The sequence below is a fragment of the Furipterus horrens genome, unplaced genomic scaffold (genome assembly GCF_987537825.1).
Source record: "Furipterus horrens unplaced genomic scaffold, mFurHor1.1.pri manual_scaffold_3, whole genome shotgun sequence".
NCBI lineage: Eukaryota > Metazoa > Chordata > Mammalia > Chiroptera > Furipteridae > Furipterus > Furipterus horrens.
The window spans coordinates 33,816,166-33,843,770 of record NW_028327173.1 but is presented as its reverse complement, the minus strand read 5'-3'; the positions used below and the strand labels follow the sequence as shown (position 1 = coordinate 33,843,770).

General features: G+C 36.8%; 1 protein-coding gene across 1 annotated transcript in view; it reads left to right on the top strand.

The window, feature by feature from the left end:
* AGBL4 (AGBL carboxypeptidase 4) overlaps positions 1 to 27,605 on the top strand; it is a 1,058,495-nt gene that overhangs the window by 432,098 nt on the left and 598,792 nt on the right. Inside the window, exon 4 of the mRNA XM_090269428.1 lies at positions 6,685 to 6,779. Within this exon, the coding sequence (XP_090125554.1) occupies positions 6,685 to 6,779 (95 nt within the window). The remainder of the gene's footprint in view (positions 1 to 6,684; positions 6,780 to 27,605) is intronic.

The window sequence follows — 27,605 nt, the reverse complement described above, 5'->3', positions numbered from 1 at the left end:
AATTACCCTCAAGGAGACTGTTCTATTTCATATGCTTACCAGTGATATTCAAAAATCACTGTTTCCTACATAAATACCAACACTCGTTATTTTCAGATTTACTGTTTTGCTCTTCTGATGATTAAGAAATGTATTTCATTGTTTTATTAATTTACCTCTCCTCAATTACTTTTCAGGTATTTTTAAACCTTTCATTTCTTTATAACTTACCTTATTATATCCATGGCCTATTTTCTATTGGATTGTCATGATATTTTGATTTATTGAAATTCTTTATAGGTTTTTGTGTTAATATTTTTCCATTACGAGGGTTATGCATGCCTTCTTCAATCACTAACATATCTTTTAATTAGCTTTTGATATATTTTGATAGAATACATTTTTTGTAAAACAGTCAAATATATTTGTTTTTCTTCATGTCTTATGCTTCTGATGCTTTATATAAAAAGTCCTTATATACTCTGAGTTTGTTTAATCATCTCCTGTGTTTCACTTTGTACATCTTATTTCTTAATCCATTTGAATTTTATTTTTGTATTTGGTGTGAGGTAGGGATCTAACTTGATGTTTTTCACATATAGGTGACTCATCAACCCAGTACCATTTATTGACAGTTCAACTTTTCAACCTGATCTACAGTGTCATTCCTGATGGGTATTGAGTCAGTTCCTTAGCTCTTTGTTCTGATACACTGGTATAGCTCTCTAAATCTGTAGCAATGTAAGCCATTATTGTTTTAATTACCAAAATTTTATAGTAAGACTATCATTGCTGTTTTTCCTTCATTCCCATATAAATTTTATAGTCAACTTATCAAATTTTACACTCACACAGCCCTGCTTAGATTTTATTGAATTACATTGATTCCAATAATGTATCTCCAGTCTATGAACATGATATACTTTGCATTTACCTAAGCCTCTTTGATTTGTCTCAGTAATGTTTTATAATTTTCTGTGTAGAGGGTTTATGTTTTTTATTACATTTATTTATAGCCATTTGATGTTTTTGATACTATCATAATTTGTATCACTTTAAAATTTTATTTTTAAATTATTTATTGACAGTATATTGAAATGTAATTGATTTTTAATATTGACTTTCTATCAATGAATTCTAATCATTTGTAGATTAATTTGGGGTATTCAGTATATATAATGTTGACTATGTATATAGTACAAAGTTTTATTTCTTTTTTTCCAACCTTCTATTTATTTTTGTTGCCTATTGCTTTGGCAAGAACCTCTAGTACAGGCTTTAATAGGAGTGGTAGTAGCAAAGCAGACATTTTTTTCTTGTTTCTGAATACAGTGGAAATACTTTAAAGTATTCATAATTAAACATGATGTTGCTGCTGTTGTATCTCCAGGTAGATATTCTGTATCATATTAAGATGTTTCCTATAATCAGTTTTTTAAGAGTTGATTATCATTAAAGAATGTTACATTTTATCAAATGTTTTTTCTTCACCTTTTAATATAAATATGATACATTATAGTGATTAATGTTATTTATTTATTTTTCTTTATTTTTATAGAGAGGGGGAGGGAGGGAGAAAGAGAGGGAGAGAAACATTGATTGGTTGTCTCTAGAATGTGCCCCAGCTGAGGAGCAAACCTGCAACCCAGGCATGTGCCCTGACCAGGAATCAACCAGTGACCTTTCACTTGGTGGGATGACACCCAATCAACTGAGCCACACTGGTCAGGGCCAATTTAGAATTTTAAAACAAGTTTGCATTCCTAGAGTAAATTTAAATTGATTATGATTTTTTGTCTTCTTTCTCTCCCTCTCTAACTGGATTTAATTCACTAATTTTTTGTTTAGATGTTTGGGAAAGAGATTTTCCCCATATCCTTTTCAGATTTATTATCCGGGTTATGTGGGTTATATAAAACAAATTGGAAAATGTTCCCTCCTTTCAATTATCTGGAGTAATTTGTGTAAAACTGATGTTTTGTTTTCCTTTGGAAAGCTTAACCAGGGAAGTAGTCTGGGCCTGGCATTTTCTTCACAGGGAAGTTTTTAATATATTCAATCATGTCTATAAATTTAATAGAACTCCTCCCATTTTGTGTATCTTCTATCAGTTTTGGCAAGGTATTTTTTGTTTTTCTAAGAATTCACCCTTTTCCTCTAATTTTTCAAATTCATTGCACAATATATTTTCATTATAACAACCTTTAATCTTAATGTTTATGGTTGCATTCTTTTGTATTCCTGATATTAGTGCATTGTGCTCTTTCTACACTCTTCTTGATTATAGGTCCATTGTTTTATAGGTTCATTGTTGACATTTGTGTTGTTTTTGAGATTCAGCAACTTTCTTTGACTATATATTCTAAAAGTTTTGTTCACTTTCTCTTTTATTTTATATGTAGACAATTATATTATCTGTGAATGATGCATTTTACATTATTCTTTTTAACCTGCATACTTTTACTGCCTCTTTTTATTTTATTGCTGCATTTGGAGAGGTAACTTTTTTTTTATTTAGAGGTTTTTCAATAAGTGTTTATAACCGACACAGGGCTACACTTTTTTTTTAAACTACATTTATTGGGGTGACATCAAGTAATAAAATTATATAGGTTTCAGGTGTACAGTCCTATAATACATCATCTGTATCTTGTATAGTGTGTTTGCCACCGCCAGTCAAATCTCCTTCCATCACCATGTATCCCCTCTTTACCCTCTTCTCCCTCTTACCACTCCACTTTCCCTCTGGTAATTACCATAATGTTGTCTGTGTCTATGAGGGTTTTTTGGGGGTCTTTTTTTGTGGTTTGTTTTTTGCCACAGTTTTCTGTTCTCCAGTGTTCATGCCTATTTTTGCTTCAAGTTTATAATATTCTTATAAGATCAGTTTGTAGCTTTCTATCATTTTTTTAAAAAAAATTCACTTAATTTTTTTGAAAATAAACACATGTATATAATTTCAAAGTCAAACAATAATACAAAATCCAAAAGAAAATAACCCTCTTCTTACCCATCCCCTCCATTTTTTATTCCTGCTTCTTAAAGCAAGGATCAGCAAACTTTTTCTGTAAAGAAAAACATAAGGAGTAATTTAGGCTTTGTGGGCTATCAGGTCTCTGTCACAACTACTCAACTCTGCCTTTCTGTTGTAAAAGCAGCCATAGACAACACCTAATGAATGAGCTTGGCCTTTTTTTCTTTTTTTACAAAATAAGAAGCAGGCAGGATTTGGTCTCTGCTCTAGCAGCAAGCCAATCACTTACATTTCTTTTCATTGTTTCCTCTGATACTCTATATTTCTTAATAAACTTTCTGTACTACTAGTCACTGTTTATTTTAGTTTTATGTATTATTTATCAATTCCGTATTATAAAGTTCTTTAACGGTCCTGCTACATAATACAAGTACCTCCCCCCATGTTTATATTATTATTTTCATTATTAATATTCAGGCTTTTCTTTATTGTGAATAGGTTAATATTAATATAGACAAGTCTTGTGATATATGATAAGTTTTATCTCCTACAGCTACCCTGATGTTTCCTGGCTACTAGTAATAGTTGCTTCGTTTTTCTGTTAAATATGTTTTCAATGTATCTATTGCAATTGCCTGTTTTTGCCTGAGTCCTTTTTTCCCCCTCCTATTATCATTGCTTGGTTGCATTGGTCTCTGCTTCTACTGGATGTCTTTCATCATGAAGAGATTGACAGTAAAATCTGAAATGGGAGATCTAAATATATGTGTTGAACATGCCAGTGGAGAGCCAGCCATTCCATTGGGAGAGGCTTCTATATTTGTATTTGAAAATCTTTTATCTTTGATTGGGAGTTTGTTTTCCCACAAATGAATTCTCTAATCCTCTGACTATGGAGATGATAAACTTGACTACCGATATTCTGGAATTTGAATCCAGAATCTCTGTGCTTTAAGGTCTCCAGAAAATGAACCTCTAGTCTCCCATTACAATGGAGACTCATAGTCACTTGGGTGTTGGTGTGATGAAAAGAATCTAGGGACTTAATTTCTCTTTATAAGGACTTTGTATCTGCTCTGCCTGATACCCCAACTTTCAGTGGTACCAAATACTTCCAGTGTTTTGTATCTCTGGAATTCTGTTATATGAATTATTTCTTAACTTTTAAATTTAGCACTTTTTCAGTCTCTCTTCTTTTCTAGTACGTGCACATAAGGCTGAATTTTAACTTGTCTATATATTGCTTTTCTTGTGTACCACAAGATCTGATATGTAGTGATGAATCAATCATCCAATTCTAAACATTTTTAGATTTTTATCGTTATTTCTTTTTTGATACATGAAAAATAAAGAAGAATGTGTAATAATTTGGTACATCAGAAGTGCTCAGAGGTTGCTTGCTATTACTATAGTTCTTATCATTAGCTCATAGGTTCTATTTCTTGTGATGCAGTTTGAGTAAATAACTAATAATTAAGTGTAAAATATGGAAAGCCAAGATTTCCTGAGCTGCCTACTTCCAGATGCCTTTGACTCACACAACCACATGTAGCCTTGCTAAAGAGGCTGGAAACATTTTATTTTAAAGGCGTGGGTGGGGAATGGTAAGCGATGGTGTTCTTTTTGCAGGTAGTGTCACAAAAAGTGTGATCTTTATGGTCAGAATGCCTAAGACTTAAATCCTAGCTCTGCCAGTTAGTTAATAGTTCTAGTATATACTTGGGAGGGGGCAGCTAGCCTTTATTAACTTCAATTCCCTCATGTTTGAAGCTGGGCTAATATAAACAACTTTGTTTATGGATGTAGATGCTAAATAATAGAAATATTTAAAACACCTGGGAAATTTTCCTGGCACAGTATAGGATATTAATGATTAATAAATGTTCCACTTGCTCATTTATTTATTCCAGCTTCACATATGTACATTATTTCTGTATTAGATGTCCCCCTAATTTAGATCCTGAAAATTGTAGTATGGCCTCCAGGTTCACTGGAAATAGATCTGACACCTGGAATCTCAGAAGAAAAAGGGGGGATTAAGCTCTGTGAGGTTCAAAGGCCATTTGTCCTCTTGATATTGATTTTCTTAAATCAGACAGTAGCCTAGACCCTTGGAGAAGTAATTGAACTGACAACAGGCAGGTGTGGGTTATTAATAATGGAATAGCCTTGACATTCTTGATGACTTAATTTAATGACAGAAGGGAGTTCTGAAACTGAAATGCCTGGAGATGGGGTCAATGGCTGGATCTCTGAGGAGAAAGAAAACACGAGTTATTCCTCAGAGCTTGTTTCATAGAACAAAACATTTTATGGTAGTCCCAAACATGAGGCCAGAGGAAATGGTTGATTTTACCTTTTCAAGAAAACAAAATTTTAAAGGCTTGAAAAATTTTCATTGTATTTATTTTTGCCCTTATTTTGGAAAACAGACTTGGTTAGAGTCATGGAATTTTAAACCTTAGTGAGTAACTCAAGGGTAGAGATCATGGACATCTTATTTTTTTTATCCCCTAGATTCAGTATCAACTCTGCATCTATTAATTACATGACTTTAAACCAGTTAGTTAAATCTTCTGAGCATCAGTTTCCACGTCTGTGAAATGAAGGTATTAATATTTATTGTAGTTATAAGAAAATATTTAAAACACTTAAAAAATGTACAACATACCTGGCACTTGCCATTATATAATGCCTCATACAATAAATATTTGTTCAGTGAAATAATACATGAATTTTGATGTTTCCCTCTCTCTGTCTCTGTATAGAAAAGCTAGTCTTTGGTAATCTCTTAAAAGCTTTCCCTTTCTCCAACTATTCTGGCTGTGCTTGCTCTGGTCCTCATCCTCTCTCCTTTGGACTATTTCTATGGTCTTTGTGTCTTTTAACCACTTTCTCTTCTCTTTCCCAGTCTCTTCTTCCTAGTTACAACAAAGTTATTTATTAAAACAAAGGCTTATTTTCTTTTAACTATACTACCCTTTTGGAAGAACTTTAGTTTTCTAAAATACTCCACTCCCCCATTTTAAAGGGGAGAGCCAGAGAGGAAAGGGACTTACCCAAGTACTTATGCTTCTATAAGTTGATGCTAAAATTGGGGTTGAGCCTGATACCCCCAACCCCTAGCAGAGGATAATAAAAGGGGTGAAGTTGAGGACATATAACCTCCAATTCTAGTTAAAAGCGTGCTGAGAAGTTGCAGAATTTTTTAACCTTAGTGTTGCACTATTATCTTTTGTTTGTTAAACTTCAAATGTACTACTGTCACTGTAATGATAACATCATTCATGTTCATGGAAATTTTAGGTCAGCCTAGAGAAAGGGCACAATTTAGTATGTACCAAGTATGGTCCCAAACACTGTATATGTACTAACTTATTTCATCCTCATCAGTAATGCTAGGTACCATTATTATTCCCATTTTCCAGATGAGAAAACTGAGACTCAGAAAGATTTATTAGTTTGTCAAGGTCATACAATTTGAGAGAGATAAAATGGGATTAAAACTCAGGCTTCCGGTTCCAGAGCCTGTGCTGCTGACTGTTATGCTAAACTGGAGCAAACACATTGAATTTCTGTGTGCACCGTCATCATTTATTCTCAGTGTACTGTTGGCATCTAGTCCATATGGAGTCCTTGAACCCTGCTTATTATTTCCAGTACCAATTATCAGGAAGTGGCAACTTGCATAATATTGTCTTCTGATTAACTTCTTCCTCTTTCTTTTTCAGAGAGTCATTTTCAACATTGTTAATTTCAGCAAAACCAAGAGTCTTTATAGAGATGGGATGGCCCCTATGGTGAAATCTACTAGCAGACCAAAATGGTAAGTGACCCACAAAATGGGACATATTTCTGGTTGGAGAATTTGACTCAGGGCTCAAGTTTATCTGCTGTGTGGCTAGGGCTTAGCCTCTCTAGCACTAAGAAGAATAAGATGAGCTTCAGGATGGCCATTGGTTAGGCTCCAGGTGGTATTTTTTGAGAATGTTGGGATAGGGAACATGGTCCCATGTTTGGACTGACCAACATTCTGAGGGAAGGTGCAGTGTGGTATTTTGTTAACTTCCTATCCTGCTTGCCTTTTTTCCTATCTTTGGAAGCTTAATTAAAATTTGATTCTATGTTGTTTGTTATTTTAACCTGAGCATAGATGGTTTGCAGTAACCTGTGAGGACACTGGGAACTACATTTTAGTAGATTTTCCTTGCTTTTCTTGTTTTATGTGGTTTTTTTTGCATAGATGTTCCGATGTTGTGTGTTTCTGTGGATGTTAAAGTTCTATTTGTCCCATTGCTGTGGTGAGAATAAGGGCTGGATAGGATTGCTCAATAATAGCGGTGATGATGATGATGATGATGATGGTGATAATGATGATATGGATGATAATGATAACTACTCTCACTTACTTAGAGCCCATTCTTTGTCGGATGTTTTACATTTGCTGTTACTGTTCTCACATTTTTGCAAGAGATATATTTAAATATTTCTATATCACTGATGAAGACATTGAAGCTAGGAGACGTTAAATACTTTTTAAAGATGATAGATAGTAAGGAGAGAAGCCTGCATTATTTTTATTACCCCATATTGCCATTCAAACCAATTATTTTATTCATTCATTCATTCATTCATTTGTTCATTCAACAAATAAATGATTGAGTACACTGAAACAAGAGATTTTAAAGACAGGAAATATGTTATTCATCTATCACACAGTAGGTGTTAAATGAATGCTTGTTGAACTTAACTGAATTTATTATGAGAATTTACATGTAAAGTGCCTGGCACTTGCTAAGTGCTCAGTAAATGTCATCTATTATTAATAGTATTATGTAAAAACTATAAAAATGCAAGAAATTGTTAATATTATTCTAGCTTTGATCCCTGTTCAAAATTTAATGACTAGTGAGAAGATCATCTCCAAATGTCTATATTTATAGAAAACTAGCAATTCATAAATATTGAATTGTGCTTTTATCTATAAACGATACTGGGCAATTTTCTACAAATGTTGGGTTGAGGAGCTCAGGTTTATAAAAATGCAGGCATCTGATGATGATAATGAAAACTGTTTATTAAAAGACAAAAGTATCTTCCTGGGCCTGTTTTCTTCTTTGCTGTATCAAGTCAACTCTACTGCTGTTCCTTAATTCCTTTCTGACAGTGGGGTCTGGCCAAGGGGTAGCCTTTGCTTTGAGTCTCTGAAGGCCGCCCAAGTGGATAATAATAGCACACATGTCTCTATTAACAGGCATATGTGTTGATGCATCTTTCAAACCTTTCCACAAAAGGACATCACTGTTGATCTGCTCACAGAGGCCTTTAAAATAACATTGTACTTACTCTCCTGAGCTCTGTGTCAGGAACTTACACGTCCAGTTTTTGTCGTGTTCAGTTCTGGAGTCTTTTGTGCTTTTGAAAGTTCTTAAGCCCCAATTATTTAATTTTGTCTTGTTTTGTTTCTCATGGACTATCAGTTGGGTCCTCTCTATCAGGGCTCTTGACAATATTTTGAAATATGAATGAGTCCTTGCATTTATATTATAATGCCTTAGAATGAAGTTAGTGCTCTTATCCAGTGTTGGCAAGCTCGCAGCAGCAGCCACTCTCCAGTCATTGGGCTTCTCTAATGGTCTGAAAGACTTTAAAACTTCAGGTCTAAGTGTGTTGTAGTTCATCAAGCCTGTAAGACACAAGGTACCAGAGCAAGTCAGGTTGTTCATTTGTTTAATTTCTTCTATTTTTTAATTTACCATCCCCCTTGGATGCAAAGCTATTCACATTCCTGAAGTCACCTTTCCCTAAGCCAGATGTTTAGATATTTGTTTACTTAATAAGACCTTATTGAGCACCTTTAATGTGCCACACATTATCCTTGAAACCAGGGATATAGTATGAATATGACAGTAAAGATCTGTTCCTAAAGGGAACTTTCATTTTAGAATTTTATTAAGTGATCTCTACAGGCTATAATTGTTACTTTCTTTGCTATTGGTTTGTTCTAAAGATTCTTTCTGCCCCTTTGGTGCTTTCTGTCTAGACTTTCTTCCATTCCTTATGTTGATTACTTGTGCGAGAACCTATCTTCCAGTAGTCATTATCTTACGTGTTCCCAGGGTAACTTAAAGTGTATGTGACTGTTTGGCTCTCAGAATTTTATTGGTCCTAAGGAGTTCATCACAATTTAGGATTCCAGACAATGGCCTGACTCAAGGCTGACAAATAACCTACAGATCCCAATGTTAGAATATCTCCTCTCTTGTCTTACTAATTCCAGTTTCCACAATACCAAGGCAACTGTCATAACAAAAGGAAAAGTAGCTGATACTTTTTCTGGTCTAGGGACATTGCCTATTTTAATATTCAAATAGGCCATGAAAATTTCTTACCTTACGACAAACATTAAAAACCCTAAATTTCCTGGATGAAATATATACCTAATGGGAAAACAAACTCCTTACCTTTTCAAGCCAGATGTTTAGATATTTGTTTACTTAATGAGATATTATTGAGCATCTTTAATGTGCCACACATTATAAACATTAAGTAAACATTACTCTTCACCTATCAAAGGGAGTTGTGACTGATCCCAAGCAAAAATACCTTCAGACCTTAGCATAGGTCTGGTAATCAATTCGTTGTGGAAAGCATATGAACAAAAGCAGCAACTAAAAGTCCATTACGTACATATACAATCACCTAAGGCTGTTCTGCCTTGAGAAGATAACTTCACAATACCTAGCAGCAGAATGGAGAAGTTGGAAGATTCAGAAGCTTTCTGCTTTTTTTAGTTCACTCTAATTCTGTTTACATATTAGACATTTAAAGGGTTGTTGGTTGTTAATATTCTGTAGCATCAAGTATCTGCAACCATAACTCATTAATATTTTTTAACCTTGTCAAAAGCTGAAACTGCTACTAGGCACTGCTGAGAATTGGCATTACAAAACAACTGGAACCTGTATTCTCACCTCTGCAGAAACTAAGGCTGTGATATTTACCCAACTAGTAAGTCGTGACATCAACCAGAGATCTCAGGTCTTCAAGTACTGCTCCTCCCATACTCCATTCTTGGGGAGGGTGGAGCAAGAGGATACAAAGAAGCAGGAATCAGCTGTGTGATCTTTGGTATATCTGAAATAACTTCTCTGATTGATTTGTTCATTATAGTAGATTGAGGAGATTAGACCAAATTTTAAAGGTGGTGTCCATTTAACACATTTTTATTGAACATCTAACTTTGTGCTAGGTCCTGGGGTAATTAATATGAATCTGATCTGGATCATATTTTTAAAATTTTACTTTTTAGAGGTTGAAATGAAATAGGTATAATATAAGGTATTATATAAGGTATATAATATAAGGTACATCATATAAGGTATAATATAAGGAGCATCGTGCTAAGAACCAATAGGGAGGTATGTAAAGTGTGCTATGGAATTAGAGAAAGGAAGAAACTGATACTATGAAGACTGCAGGGGAGAAAAGGAGAAGCTTTTTGGGCAGGTGGTGTTTCAGCTAGGTCTTGAGGAAATGGGACAAGAACAAAATTAAGAAAATGGGATTCCAAATGGAAGAAATAACATGATAAGCCATGACACCACTTTCATGAGTCTCAGTTTCCACACTGTAAAATGTGCATAATAATATTATCAGGGTTGTTATAAGAAACAAATGTGAAATGAAAGTATATATACTTTATAGGGTCTCTAGGACCTTATTAATTCAATACATTTTCTGATTTTTTCTTTTCCTCTTCCTCACCCAAAACTGATTGGTAACTGAATAGCTACAATGGACCAAGAGTGTGCAAAGTATTAGAATGAAACAGTGACAAGAGAGATATGGTCACTCTTCTCATAGTCTATTGGGTTAGGCATTAAATATGTAACTCTTCTTAAGTGTAATAACTATTACACAATGGGTAATTCAGCATATTGTGGAGACTATTTAGAATGCTATATAGCATTTAAGATGTAATCTGCTTCAACAATAAGAGACCTTCCTTAGGCATGTTATTTATATTGAGAGCTAAAAGATGAGTAGGAATTAGATCATAGCAGATAGGAATACCTGTGAAATAATAAAATTTGTTTGAAGGCCGAGAGATGAGAAAACATTACATTTTGATGACTAAAGGCCAATGTGATTGGAGCATGAAATTCTAAGGAGAAATTAACTGAAGAGGGAGGTAGCGGTAAAATTGAGGTGAGTCTTTAAGTCAAGCTAAACAGTTGGACCTGATTCTGAGGGCATTGTAAAGAAATTGAAGGGATTAACAAGGAGCAGGATACGATTTGAGGGTTAACAAAAGATTGAGTCAACTTAACTTTGTGATTTACTAGACGTGAGTGGTAAAAGAGAGGGGGAGTTCTGGAAGACTCCCAAGTCATTACCCACTCCTGACTACTGACTAGCAGGGTGATCAACCCTCCTGGTTCTGGAACTTTTGGGTTTCCTGGGATCTAGGCCTTTTTTTTTTTTTTTTTTTTTTTTTTTTTTTGATGCAAAAGGAAAGAGGTTTTATTCAGGTGCTGCAAGATCTGGGAGAATGGTGGACTCCCGTCTCAAAGACCATTCCATCTTCCTGCTCAACCTTGCTGTTCCTTATAGGTATAGGGAGGGGTGGGCTTTTATGTCTATCCAATTATCTTGCTAGTTTTTGGTGTGCTCAGGGCCCTATCCATTCATCTTTCTTGCTTTTGGTAGTGCTCAGTGTAAGAACCAACCCGTACCACCATATTGACCAATGAGGAAGCTCCCTGGCACTCGGCTGTCTTCAGTGACAACTCCCCATTTAAAAACTCTGGGCCTTGTAATCATTCTTACAAGGGTAAATGGATGAAGGTGTCATCTTCTGTAGTTACTTCCTGCTGTCAAAGAGAATAGTATTACCTAGCCCCAGGTCCAGAGATTGGTACTATCTACTAAAGGAAAAGGGGAATCAGAAATGAAAGGAAGCCTTTACGCAAGGGAGAAGGATTGCTGTCTTCAGAGAGGGGCATACACATGGTGACTAGAGGATGGTACTGCTGAACAAGCAAAACTGGTAGACTGCTTCATGTTTCAAGAGACAGTGTTGCAGATGTGCTTTTAAAGTGAAACCTACTGTGCAAATAATCAAGTGTGTAGTGAGGGGTATGTCTAGTAGTGCAAGGAGAATTGCCATGAAATCAGAAACTGGAGACACTAAATGATCCCCATGATTTAATCATGAGTGGGGCTTTGGTTGGCACACTCAATAGCAGAAGAAATTTGCCAACGAAGCCACTGTCTGGGAAATGAAAAACAAAATAAAAAAATAGCATGGTCACTTAGCTTTGGGAGGCACTGTGTCTTTCTGAAAGAGGAATTTTAAATCTCCTTTGGGAGTACAGGTCCAGCTTTCCCTTAGCGTATGAGAGATGGGAATTTAAACTTTAATTTTAAATTGGGGATTTCCTGGGAAAACCAAGACCAATTGGTCATCCAACTCCTGAGTGATGAGGCCAAAATGAAGACTCAGGGAGACAACTCTAAAGGCACAACAGAAGAAAGTCCAGTGTAAACACTGGAAAGATAAAACTGAAGTCCACAAAAAACTAAAATGGCATAATCCACTACTGCTCTGATCAGTTTTATCGAAATGCTAATGTTATTACCAATTCGTCGGCAGCCGTCCGTCTCGAGAGACGATGGTGTAGCTTCTTAAGAGTCTATATGCACTCTCCAGTGAAGCTGAAGCTACAGAGCCTCGAGAGACGATGGTGTAGCTTCTTAAGAGTCTATCTGCACCGCCGAGAATGGCTGTGCAGTCCGACTCGGGAGTGACACGGTATCTGTCTCCTACCGTGTTGAATCGACATCTTGCGATGAAGCTACAGAGCCTGGGCAGGGTGATATGGAGGGTCTGCTGTTGCCCATGCAGCAGACCCCCCCTCTCTTTGCAGCTGAAGGATCCAAGGGAAAGACGGAGTCAATACAGCTTGGCTTCAGGTGCGCCGCAGGAGTTGCCGGTGTTGATTACAACGTCAAACCGCCTTAGGGACTCCGGCTCCGGATTTTCTGTCGGGGTTTACTCCCTTAGCCTTTCCCCTGAAGAGGTATGCCACAAGGCAGCGGAGGTTTTTTGGAATCAGAGTTTTCCTTCTCTGATGTGCCCTGACTGGAAGATCGAACCAGCGACACTTAGCTCGCAGGCCGACGCTCAATCCACTGAGCCAAACCAGCCAGGGTTTATTACCAATTACCCTTGAATATTTTCTTATAATGGGACCAAAAGCTATGTTTGCATTTGGGTTAAGTTTCAAAGTGCGCCCTTTCCACCTTAGGTTGGGGATGACTAAGAAATCCTGAACACTTACATAAAAAAATTAAAGAAGGAACTCCTGCCATTTGCAACAACATGGATGGAACCAGAGAGAATTATGCTTAGTGAAATAAGCCAGGCAAAGAAAGCAAAATACCATATGATATCACCTAATACAGGAAACTAAAGAACAACACAAACAAATGAACTAAATAGGACAAAGAGTAGAATAGTAGTCAATAGGGGGGAGAGAGGAGGGAGAGAAGGGCGATAAGTAAGGGAAGGGTCTAGTCAAGGAACGTGTATAAATGACTCATGGACATGGACAACTGGGAGGGATATGATTGCGGGAGAAGGGGTGGGCTGGGTGGGGGAGCAATAGGGGAAAAATGGGACAACTGTAATTGAAAAACCAAATAATAAAAGAAAAAAAATTTACAATGACATTAGATTAAAATATCATGTAGTTTATTATTTTAAGAGTTGGAAAATGTAGTGGGAAGAGATCAGGAATAGAAATCTAAAAATCTGAGTGCTATTCTTGGTAATACTGTTCTAAGAGTTAAACAATCAAAAAGATCCATATTGTAGGAAAATCTTTGGTTACAAATGTATTCATTATAGGGTAATAGATGATGACAGAAACTCAAACCAAACTAAATGTCCAAAACTAGGAAAATTGTTAATAAATTATGGAAAGTCAACTCAATGCAGTATTACACAGGCATTAAAAATAGTTTCCAGGCATTTGTAATAACATGGGAAAATGCTGATCTTGTGTAAAGTAAAAAGTAGGGTAGAATATATAATTGTTATAATAGTATGAAACCTCCATATATATTAAATACATGTATAATACTGTTAACTGATGTCTTTGGGTGGCATGATTTTTATTTCTTTGAAATTTAAAAAATATTTTTAGAAATTCTACAATTTGAATTTGTGAAAAATCAAAGTCATATTTATGAAAAATAAAATAACTAATTTGTTAAATAAAAGTTGTTAACAATTACTTGTAATATGGTTTGGATTGAATCACATCACTGTTCTGGGACTTGGTTTTCTCATCTCAGTAAAATAGATATCATGTATTCTATCCTTCTGACCTGCCAGAGTACTATTAAGATCAGTGTAGACACTGGGAGTGAAATGTAATAGGCATTTGGAAATATGTGCCATCACCAAAAATCAAATTCTTATCAAGAGGTGAGACAGAGGGGCATGTAACCATATCAGTGACAAGTGTCAGTGGTCTTTGGGACCTGTACCTGTCAGATTGCAGTAACTGATTATTAAATTTTCAGCAACTTCGTTAGTTGCTTTTTAACCATTGGTAGCTTGAAATCATCATGTATTATATATTGGAAATTGGAAAATGCTATAAATTAGGTCTTTACATGGCCTTAAGCCAGAAATTCAAGTAAATTGCTTTTAATTTAAACTATGAAGCAACACATGGAATAAATATGTGGATAAAACTGACTAAAAAGCTTCAAACTATCTTCTCAACTCTAGAATAGAGTCTCTTTGTTAGGGCTCATGGCTCAGGCATCAGGGAACTGGACTTCCTGAAGAAGATTCCCAAGAGAGAGAAGCCTAAGGGTGCTGAGAAATCATGCTTCTGGCAGCTAGGATCCCATTTACTACACCTGGGGAGGTAGTGCTACATATCAAAGTGACATCATCACCTCTTGAATGTGTGAGAGGCTGAACAAATGAATGGGAACACGTAGATTCTTGAATTCAGAAGACTTTGTCCCATTAGGTTTCCAAAAGGAAACAGGTGACACACCCAAATTAGGATAATTTAAGATAGGTTTATTTATAAAGGGCCATTGTATTAGTGATGATTGATGTGTAAAACCACAAATGATAGTGCAAGAACTGGAGCTAGTTGCCTCAGAATTGTCACCACCCTTAGAGAAGGGAGAAGTTATTGAAACCTAGAAAAAAGGAGTTGTATACAGTAGGCTGCTTGGAAAGCAGCAGTGACTTTCTATCAAGAACAGCAGGCAACCTTAGGTGACTTTTTAGGAAAAAAGCCAGGAAAATAAATACTCTGATCTCTTCCTCCTTCCTGACTCTAATCACTTGCTACACTTCCCCATGGGAAGATCTGAACAGAAGGCAGAAGCAGAGAATACAGTTGATGGTTGATGTAATCCATAGAGGTCAGCCAAATAAGCTGAGAAAAAGGTGGAGAAGGGGGAACTGGTTACAGAAGGGCAAATGGAATATATCTAGTATGGTTTAGCTTCAGTTTGTAGCTGATACTGACTTTAGTCCTTGTTTTCTCATGTAAAATATGTATAATAATACCCTACCCTTCAGCGTGGTTTTGAAGACTTGATAGAATGCTTGTAAATCACCTTACTGGAAGCACCTGATGCATAGCAATGCATCCAGAAATGGTGCCAATTATTACTGTACTCTATTACTTCATATCATTGAGCATTACTTCCCTTATCTACAAAATAGACAAAATACTTTTTTTCTGCCCAATAACTATTATAATTATAAACATTAACCCTGGGGTGTGAAGGCACTCTTTAAGATATAACGTTTTAAAATTTTTAAAATATAAGATGGACTGAAAAGTCAACTTTCTGTTTCTAGATCCATTGGATTGGAAGATTGAGCTTAGTCTTTGTTTTATTCACTGCTGTACCTCCAGTACCTATGTTCTTAGCTTAATGTAGATACTCAGTAAATAATTATTTAAACAACTGCTTTTAAAGACATTTCTGGTCGATCAGATGCTCTTAAAATGTTCCTTGGTGCTGTCCCTTCCCTATAGGGGGGCTACCTTTTTATTTTCCAGTGGTCACCTTTTGTCTGGTAAAAAACTCTTAAGCCTATCATATCTCTTAACTTTCCCTGCCATATAATCCAGCACAGAGCATTAGTTCTATTCAATCTGATCTCTGTCTTGCTTTTCTATGTCCCTAATTCCAGTCCTTTGGCACAAATCAGTGTATTTAGGAATGACTCAACCATGACATCTTCTGAACTGCTACCAGCCACCTTATACTTTCCATGTTCTCTGAAGGTTTATAGCCTACCATCTTAACCCACTTCATTTGTTTTTTCTACTAGAGTGCCTCACCCTCTTTTTCTCTGCCTATAGAATTCCAGTGCCCCATTGTTATTTTTTATACCTCAAACTTTTCACATGCTTTTCCTAAGTCTGGGATACTTTTCCTTTTCCACACTCTCTCCTCCTTTTCCTAGATAACTCCCATATATGCATCAGGCCTCAGCTTAGCTGACATTTCTTTGGGGGAAAGCTTCATTACTAGAATCATTAAGGTGAGCTTCAGCACTCACAGTTTCCTCCTGTCATATACTGTGTCATATTTTTCTACGTATTTAACTTTCTTCCCCTATAAAATTGTAACTTTTTTGAGGGCAAGACAAATATACTTATCATATCACAAGGACTATATATTATATATTAGGATAGGCCAATTATTGTATTATTATAGATTGACAATAAAATGTCTAATGGATCAAGCATGTACAAGGTTTTTTTCTTCATCATGAATAAATGGACAGGGCATCTCTTAATTGTAGAGTCATTCAGTGACTCAGGTGAATGTCATCTTCAGTGCATAGCTTCCAGGGTAATCTGGGCATCATCTTCATTTCCGCCAGCTAGAAGGGGGAAGAGGTAGGAAGACCCCTTTCTATTAGCACACCTAAAAGTGGCTCATATTACTTTTAGTCAAATTCCATTGGCTAATCATTGTTTAATGGCCATATTTAACTATAAATGAGGTTGTCAAATGATATCTAGTTGTGTGTGCAGTAAGAAGCAGAGAGTGGATCCAAGATGGCAGAGGAGTAAATAGAAACTACGTTAACCTTCTCCCAGGACCAACCTGGAATTACAACTAAATTGTAGAGAAATCATCCTGAATAACCAACTGAACACTAGTTGGAGAGAAGCCTTATAACCAAGACAGACAGAAGAAACCACTTCACCACAACAAGATTGGTAGGGAGTGTGGAGAAGGCACAAGAAAGCTGGCTGGGCTCCCACGGGAGCAGCTGAAGTTTTGGAGGGATATTTCAGCAGCTGGGGGTTCCCTCTGAGAAGTACGGGGTCTAAAACACAAGCTGGGCTCCCCAGCATACAACACCAGAGCCAGAAAGGAACCCAGATAACATTAAGCTGTGAAAAGAAGCAGGGTTTCGGTCCACCAGGGAAAGAAGGCTGGAGATGCAGAGAGCTGGTTAAAGGGCCAAGACACAAAATTTTGTTTGCAGCCACTTACCCTGGCCTCTGGCAAAGAGAGGGCAGAGTGGATTAGAGATGCTTGAGGAGTCTGGAACTGGTGGCTGTAGGGAGAAAACTGAAAAAAAACAGCCACCAGGATCCCTGTGCTGAGTCATTCCCCATACTGCAAAGGCAGTCTTTTTCAGGCAGAGCGCTCCTCTCTGAATGGCATCAGCCAGAGGGGAAGCAATAGCCTGTCCCACAGGAATTGCTCTGCCCACACTGTGGAGCTTCTGCTGGGCTGCTGATTGCTGCTTGATTTGCCTAACAACTAATTAGTTTAAGAATTAAGGCAGAAAATACAAAGAAGCAGCCAAAATGGGAAGACAAAGAGACAGATACCAAATGGAATAACAAGAGAATTCTCCAGAAGAAAAACTAGATGACATGGAAGCAAGCAATTTATCAGATAGAGAGTTTAGAGTAATGATTATAAAGATACTCAAGAGCATGAAAAAAGATGCAGAAGCCATAAAAAGGACCAGTCAGAAATTAAGAATGTAATATCTGAAATAAATAATACACTGGAAGGAATAAACAGTAAGTTAGATGAAGCAGAAGATCAAATCAGTGAATTGGAAGACAAGGTAGATAAAAAACTCTCAGGCAAAACAGCAAAAAGAAAAAGAATTTAATAAAATGAGGAGAGGTTAAGAAACATTTTGGACAGCATGAAGCGGAATAACATCTGCATCATGGAATAGCAGAAGGAGAAGAGAATGAGCAAGGAAGGAATTGAGAACCTAATTTGAAGAAATAATGACCAAAAACTTCCCTAGTCTGGTGAAGGAAAAAGACACAGAAGTTCAGGAAACTCAGAAAGTCCCAAAGAAGTTGGACCCAAAGACCCTATACTAAGACACATCATAATTAAAATGACAAGGCTTAAAGACAAGGAGAAAATCCTAAAAGCTGCAAGAAAAAAGCAGGTGGTTACTTAAAAGGGAGCACCAATTAGACTGTCATCTGATTACTCATCAGAAATATTTCAGGCCAGAAGGGATTGGAATGAAATATTCAAGGTGATGACAAGCAAGAACATACAAACCAGGCTACTTTACCCAGCAAGGCTATCATTTAAAATTGAAGGAGAAATAAGGAGTTTCCCAAACAAGAAAAAGCTAAAGGAGTTGGTTAACACCAAACCAGTAGTGCAACAAGTGTTAAAGGGCTTGTTTTAAGAAGAAGAAGAAAAAGAGAAAGAAAAAAATCAGAGGAAACCAGTCTAACAATAAAATGGCACTAGATAGATATCTATCAATAATCACCTTAAATATAAATGACTTAAATGCTCCAACCAAATGACATAGAGTAGCTGAGTAAATAAGAAAACAAGACCCATATATATGCTGCCTCCAAGAGACCCATCTCAGATTGAAAGATGCACTCAGGCTAAAAGTAAAGGGATGGAAAAAGTTATTTTATGCAATGGAAAATTTAAAAAAGCTGAGGTAGCAGTACTTATATCCAACAAAATAGATTTTAAAACCAAGGCTGTAGTATGAGACAAAGAAGGGCAATACATAATGATAAAGGAATCAACCCAACAAGAGAATATAACCCTACTAAACATTTATGCACCCAACATAGGAGGACCTAAATATGTAAAGCAAATCTTGATAGACATAAAGGAAGAGACTGACAGAAATACAGGCATAGTCAGGAACTTTAATACCCCATGGACGTCAATGGATAGAACTTCAGAAAGTCAACAAGGAGACAGTGGTCTTAAATGATATACTAAATCAAATGAATTTAATTACTATCTTCAGAGCATTTCATCCCAAAGCAGCAGAATATACATACTTTTCAAGGGCACATGGAACATTTTTTAGGAAAGGCCACATGTTAAGACACAAAAAAGGTCTCAATAAATTTAAGAATATCAAGCATCTTCTCTGACTATGTGCAATGAAACCAGAAATCAATCACAAGAAGAAAACTGAAGAACATGCAAAGACATGGAAGCTAAATAACATGTTATCAAACAATGAATGGGTCAACAACAAGATCAAGAAAGAAATCAAAAGATACCTTGAAACAAATGAAAATGAGGACATAACAATCCAAAATCCGTGTGACACAGGGAAAACAATCCTAAGAAGGGAATTCATAGCATTACAGACCTATCTAAAACAAAAAAACAAAAAACAAGAAAAAGCTCAAATAAACAATCTAACTTTACAATTAAAGAAACTTGAAAAAGAACAACAAAGCCCAGGAAAGAAATAATAAAGATTAAAGTAGAAATAAATGAAATAGAGTCTAAAAAAAAAAAAAAAAAGATACAGAAGATCAGTGAATCTAGGAGTTTGTTCTTTGAAAAGATAAACAAGATTGACAAATTTTAACAAGACTCATCAAGAAAAAAGAAAAGAGAGAGAAAGGACCCAAATAAATAAAATCAGAAATGAAAGAGGGCAAATAACAGCAGACACCAAATAACTACAAAGGATTGTAAGAAAATATTATGAACAACTATACACCAATAAGTTGGACAACCTGGATGAAATGGATAAATTCTTAGAAACATACAATCTTCCAAGACTAAATCAGGAAGAATCAGAGAATCTGAATAGACAGATTACAACTAATGGAATTAAAGAAGTAATCAAAACACCCCCAAGGAACAAAAGCCCTGAACAGGATGGTTTCACAAGGCCAGCATCATCCTAATTCCAAAACCAGATAAAGACACTACAAAGAAAGAAAACTACAGGCCAATATCCCTGATAAACATAGATGCTAAAATCCTCAACAGAATAATAGCAAACCAAATACAGCAATGCATCAAAAAGATCATACACCAAGATCAAGTGGCATTTATTCCAGAAACGCAAGGTTGGTACAACATTCGCAAATCAGTTAATGTGATTCACCATATAAACAAAATGAAAAATAAAAACCATATGATCATATCAGTAGATGAAGAAAAAAACATTTGATAAAATCCAGCACCTGTTTATGGTAAAGATGCTCAGCAATGTAGGAATAAAGGGAATATACCTAAATATAAAAATTGCCATATATGACAAACCCCCTGCCAACATCATACTCAATGGGCAAAAACTATGAGTGTTCCCCTTAAGATTATGAACAAGACAGGGATGTCTGCTTTCACCTCTCTTATTCAACATAGCACTGGAAGCCCTAACCACAGCAACCAGACAAGAAGAAGAAATGAAAGGCATCCAAATTGGAAAGAAAGAAATAAAATGTCTTTATTTGCAGATGACATGATACTGTATATAGAGAACCCTAAAGATTTCACCAAGAAACTACTAGAACTGACAGATGAATTCAAGGAAGTAGCAGGACTCAAAATTAGTATCTGGAAATCAGTTGCATTTTTATATGCCAATAATGAACTAACAGAAAGGGAAATTAAGAAAACAATCCCATTCATAATTGCTTCAAAAAGAATAAAATACCTGAGAATAAACCTAACCAAGGATTTAAAAGACTGGTACTCAGAAAAGTATAGGACACTGAAGAAAGAAATGGAAGAAGATACAAATAAGTGGAACCATATACTGTGTTCAAGGATAGGAAGAATTAATGTCATCAAAATGCCCATACTACCCAAAGCAATTTATAGATTCAGTGAAATTCCTAATAAGATTCCAATGATGTATTTCACACAACTAGAGCAAATATTTCAAAAATTTATATGGAACCAAAAAAAGCCCCGCATAGCAACAGCAATCCTGAGAAAGAAGAACAAAGTTGGAGGAATCATGCTACCTAATATTAAACTGTACTATAAGGCCATAGTAATCAAAACAGCATGGCACTGGCGTAGAAACAGACAAACAGATCAAGAGAACAGAATATATTCCAGAAATAAACTCACACCTTTATAGTCAATTAATATTCAACAGAGTAAGCAAGCACATATAATGGGCTAAAGATAGTTTATTCAATAAATGATGTTGGGAAAATTTATGGATACGTGCAGAAAAATGAAACTAGACCATCTTCTTACATCACACACAAGAATAAATTCGAGGTGGATCAAAGACTTAAATGATAGACCCAAAACCATAAAAATTGTAGAAGAAAACGTAGGTAGCAAAATCTTGGACATTTCTCATAGCAATTTTTTTTTTATTGGCTACATCTCCCCAGGCAAGGGAAATAAAAGAAAAAGATAAATAAACAAATGGGACTACATCAAACTAAAATGTTTTTGCACAGCAGAGGAAATCATCAACAAAATAAAAAGACAACCCACAGAATGGGAGGACATATTCTCCAATACATCTTATAAGAGGTTAATATCCAAAATTTGTAGAGTACTTACCAAACCCAACACCTAAAAAACAAACAACCCAATTAAAAATGGGCAAAGGACCTGAATAAACACTTCTCCAAGGAGGATATACAGATGACCAATAGACATATGAAAAGATGCTCAATGTCACTAATGATCAGAAAATGTAAATTAAAACCACAATGAGATACCATCTCACACCTGTCAGAATGGCTATCATCAATAAATCAATGAACAAAAGAACCTTTTTGCTCTGTTGGTGGGAATGCAGATTGGTGCAGCCACTGTGGAAAGCAGTATAGAGATACCTCAAAAAGTTAAAAGTGGATCTGCCTTTTGACCGAACAATCCCACTTCTGACAATATACCTGAAGGAACCCAAAACACTAATTTAAAAGAATGTAAGTGCCCCTATGTTCATTGCAGCTTTATTTACAATTACCAAGATATAGAAACAGCCCAAGTGTCCATCAGTAAGTAGATGAGTGGATAAAACAACTATAGGACATTTATACAATGGAATACTACTCAGCTTTGAAAAAGAAGAAAATTTTACCCTTTGTGACAGTATAGATGGACCTGGAGAACATTAGTCTAAGTGAAATAAGCCAGTCAAAGAAAGACAAATACCATGTGATTTCACTCATATGTGGAATCTAATGAACAAACTGAACTAACAAGGAAAGTGGGGACAGACTCATAGATGGAGAACAGGATGGCAGCTAGTGGGGGGGCAGATGAGGGGATGGATGGATTGAGCAAAAGGGAAAAAGGACTCATGGACATGGACAACAGTGTGGTAACTGTTGGGAGGAGAGGGTATAAGAGGACTAAATGGTAATGGAAAAAATACAATAAAGATTAAAAATAATAATGATGAAAGAAAATCTTAATAACAATAAAAGAGAAGTAGAGAGCATGAATTTTGGTAGATAGCTGGCAGAGTTAGCTCCACTCCCTCAAATAGTTACTCAAATGTTTATTAAATGATTGCATATATACCTCCTCAACAGCCTATATCACAAACATAAACACATCACTGATCCTCCCAAGAAAATATTTGTTTGCATCATTTTTGTGGCATTTACCTTCCTCTACCAGAATTATAATTATTTGTGCATATATCTTACCTCCCACCAACAATTACAGGTCTTTTGTGGTTATTCTGCTTAACATTTTGAGTAGCTGCCAGACTGTTTTCCATAGTGGCTGCACCATTTTACATTCCTATCAGCCAGCAGTGCAAGAAGTCAGGTCCTTTCTGATTCCTATATTTTGTTATCTCACATAACATGTGTATGTGTATGTTGTGCATGGTATTCATATTCTTATATGTGGATTTATGTGTTGTGTGCATGTAGTGTGTGTGGTTTTGTGTGTATGTGCATGTGTGTGTACCTGTACACATGTGCTTCTTTTGCATCAGCATCAGGGATGGTGGTACCACTTAAGTATTGCATTTTCCACCCTTCCCAGAGAAATATTTTTGCTGGCCGATGAGACAGATTTTGGTCAGAGCAGCCTGCCTCCAACGCCATAGCCTGGCAGCCACCAGCTAGGCAGATCTCCTCGTGAGTCCCAGGGCTTCTAAGCTTTAAAAGAGACAGTAACTCCTGTCCTTTCTAGTAATAATCATGCAAAGTAGTCTGGAATGGGGTCTACTGTTAGAGTCAGACTGCCAACTGTCTCCTAAAGTGGTCATTGAGCTTCATTATTATTCAGTATTTGCAAGAAGACAATACTCCTTCCCCAGCAATGCCCTTTTCTTCATGAGCCCTCTCTCTGGAACCAACTTCTAAAAGCCAGGTTCCACCACTTACATTGTTGAGTGATTAAGCAATTTATGTAATTTTTCTGAGCTTCTATTTCCTCGGATATAAAATGGAGCTAATAATATACATCTCATGATGTTATTGTGAGAATTAAAGTTATGTGATTCCCCCAAATATTGTAGCTATAAGAATTATTGTTTCAATTTTCTCTCTTTTTTTCCCCCATAAAAACCCTATATCATCTCTAGAACTTAATTCCTTTCTATGAAAGTTTGCTTTTATTGTCAGGTCTATATTTGCAACACACTCCAGAAATCTTTATTTAATATAAGAACTTAATAAGGATACTTGGAACATAAGCAGCATACTTATTGTTCTTTGGCTTATGATCAAAGTATATTAGAAACAATAAAATTATTTAACTTGAACCCAGATGTGGTATAACATAAGGGAGTTAGGAAAAAAAAGAAAAAAAGTCTCTGCTCACAGAATATCACATTATAAAACCCCAGTCATTTAAATAAAATATAACTGAAGGAGAGGGGATTGCCTCCCACTCACTCGGGTGAGGAGAAAAAGAACAATTCAAATGAATATATTAGGTGAATATTATTTTTAATTCAATATTTCCATTATATTTTCTCCAATTTCATACTGAATAGAGTTCTTTACTGCAACTGAAACCCCAGATAGAGTTTAGAAAGACTGGAGCATGGAAGGGAAAGGCAGTTATTTTTTGCTGGAGGGAGGGTAGGTTTTCCTGACAAAAACAGAGAAGATGAGACATTGTGTTGGGGAAGGTATGTAGTTCGGAGTGACTCAACAGTGGTAAAGTCCCCGAAGTCTCTACGCTTTGTCAGACTTCTCTTTCTACTCTGGATAGTATTAAAAAGTTCTTTATTCACTGCTTCTTGAGAGGTCATGTGCATGTGTGTAGAAGATAGTGGGGGAGTAGGGAACAGCACAAGAAAGTAGCATCTTTAAAATTCTTACTAGAAATCATAAACTTTCAGACTTTGAAGAGACCATCATGATCACCTGGTCCTAACTCTTAATGAACAAATTATAAAAATGAAGCTCAAAGAGGAAAAATTATTTTTCCTCAAACACATAGCAAAGTGGCCAGAACCACGTCTAGAACTTGGGTCTCCTCCCAGGCCTGAGCCAGCTTCCTAAGCTGAACAGCTGCACAGGTTGCTTTAATTCTGTGAGTGAAAGACATCTGAAGACAGACAGGTAGACCCAAGTGTAGCTACACCCAGTGTCTATATGGCTCTGGAAAAGTTGCTTAGTGTCCCTATGTCTTACTTTCTGTGTATATAAAAGATGATTACGCCTAGCTTTTAAAGCAGTTACAAGGATTAAGTGAGAGAAGGTGGGGTGAGTCACCCAGTGCAGCACCTGGCATCCCCTTTAGCTTAGACTTCACTCTTTACCATGACCAGGACTGGCTGGCTCTCTGGAGCCTCTCAGCATCCCCCAAGTGCTACTCCTTCCTGGTCTGGAGCTGTGAGTGGGCGATCCAGACCGTGCTGAGTCACTGCCCACAGCAGCTGGGTGCTCGCTGTGCCCTGGCCAGCACATGTGTGCCCCCTACGCCCCCGCCCCTGTTATGGACAGCACACGTCATCTTTAAAAGTCAGGACCCAAACGCTGAAAAGTCCTTTCCTGAATTGGGTCAAGGAATCCAGATGCTTGTTCTGATTAGAGGAATTTTATAGATGACTGACTCCCACCAACCATGTCATCAACCCTGGTTTCGAAGGCTATTTCTGGAAATGAACATTTGCTGAGAAATGTGCCGGGAACCTGAGTATTTCTTACTCTGCTTGCTCCCAACTGCCTCTTCTAAAAGGACAATGTGCAAATGTGTTTTTTCTAGACCAAGTTGGCAACCATTCAAAAGTGGCTTGTATTAGTTGTTTCCTTTCTATCTCCTTTTCTTTTCTGCTCTCCCTTCTCTGTGGTTAGTAAAAAGATAATGAAGGCAAAGACTCTTGCTAGGTATTGTAGATATTGAATACGTCATAGTATCTTTGATTCCAGCTGAACAGGAATCTATTTATAATATAGCTAGATAAGTATTATGCATAGAATGCTAGGGAAACAAAGAGGAGGGTGACCAATTCTGCACAGACTATTAAGGAAAACTTCCCTGAAAAGGTGGCATTCGGTTTGAGTCTTGAAGAAGCTGAAATTTGTGAACTTAGCAAGCTGGTTGGATGAGTATCTGGGCAAAAGGAAGAGTACTGCAAAGGCATGAGAAAGCATGGTGTGTTTGGGAAATAATGAACAGTTTGGGCTGGCTGGAATACTGCATGCTGGGAAGAGGAAAGAGGAGCAGAGCTTGGGTCCTGCCGTAGATAATGAGACTGAAAGATAGGTTAGGGGCAGATTGTTGACTGTGAGCTTCCTGAGCTGGGGACAGTATCATACTCTTTATGCCCTCAGAGAGCCAGAAACACAGCAGATACCCTGTGGATGTTGTTGAAGCGGTCTGAGTCACCACCGTCTTTCTTCTGCATTACTACAGTGACCTTTTGCCGGCCCTCTGCTTTTCTGCTTGCACCTCTGCAGCCTCTTCTCTGCAGAGCAATTAGGGTGATTGCTTTAAAAACACAAGTCTGATCATATCGCACCTCTTCTCACCTCAGTGCTACTACTTTCCCAGGGCTGCACTGGCCTCCTTGTTATTCCTCAGACGTGCCAGGCACTCCTGCCTTAGGGCTTTTGCTTTTGCACTGGCTGTTGCTCCTTTGCCTGGAAAGCTACTACCTCAGATACTCACCTGCTTCAAGTCTCGCTCAGATTTCCCCTCAATGGCATCTGCCCTGGACATCCTTGTTAAAACTTCGAAGTCTCCCACCCCAGCACTCTTGATACCCATTATTCTGCCCTACTTTGTTGTTGTTGTTGTTTATTCATAGTTATTTTCTTGTTCTAACACAAGTCCGATCATATTGCACCTCTTCTCACCTCAGACAAACTTGTTGTTTATTCATAGTTATTATCTTGTTCTAACAGATATACAATTTTCTTTTTACGATTGTGTTTGTTGTTTATTGCCTGGCTTCTCCTGCTAGAATATAAATTTCATGAAAGTTGGGATTTTTGCTTTGTTTATTGTCGCATCCCAAGTACCTAGAACAGTGCTTGACACGTAGTAGGTTTTCACTAAATATTTACTCTCAGAGACAGGTAAAAGGTTAAGTAATATGTGAGGGGAGGCAAGTTTGAGGTGAAGGGAAAAGGTAATGTGCCCCTTTTTGCACAAGAGCCTGTGGGACATCCATGTAGAAGAGTCCAGCTGGCTGTAGGATCTATAAACATCTCTGGAGCTCAGGGCAGATAGGAACGAAGGGCACTGAGATTTTGTTGTTACAAAGACATGGATGGTGGTCCAAACCACCTTCAGAGATGTAGCACAATGTGGGAAGAGATTCCTCTTGCTTTTCATAGCAGCTTCAACAGGCATAGTTACAGATCAGATTATTAAATATTCAAGTTTGCAACAGATAAAAACAATTTTGTCTAATTTCCCTAAATATTAGTATTTGTTCACCTTAATCATTTTATTAAATTATAAATGTTTATTCAATTAAACACTCTGATGTGTCAATTTTCTTTTGTTTTGTTTTTTCATCTGATCTCACTTTGTATTAAGGATGGAAATGTGAATGAATTGAAATGTTTGGCACTAACAGACTGCTTTTGCCCACTCTTGCATTGTCAAAAGATTCTGAAAAGGGAAGAGTATGGACTTGGTTAACAGCTGGGCCTGGGGTTCATTTCTAGCTCTCCTACTTTCCTGATATGACAGCGGAGTTGCTTGATCTCTCTTTGGTTTTCTTGTCTCTAAGCTGCAGTTAAGATTTCCTTGGAAATTAACAAGAGATAATATAAAACACTTAATACTTAGGAAATACTCAGTGAATGCCCAGTTGCTATGAATCCAGTTCTTAAGAGGGTTGATCTTTTTGCACTGAGCCTTTCCTCACTCTCTCTCAGAGACCACTGGCTCTAGATTGCAGGGGCAG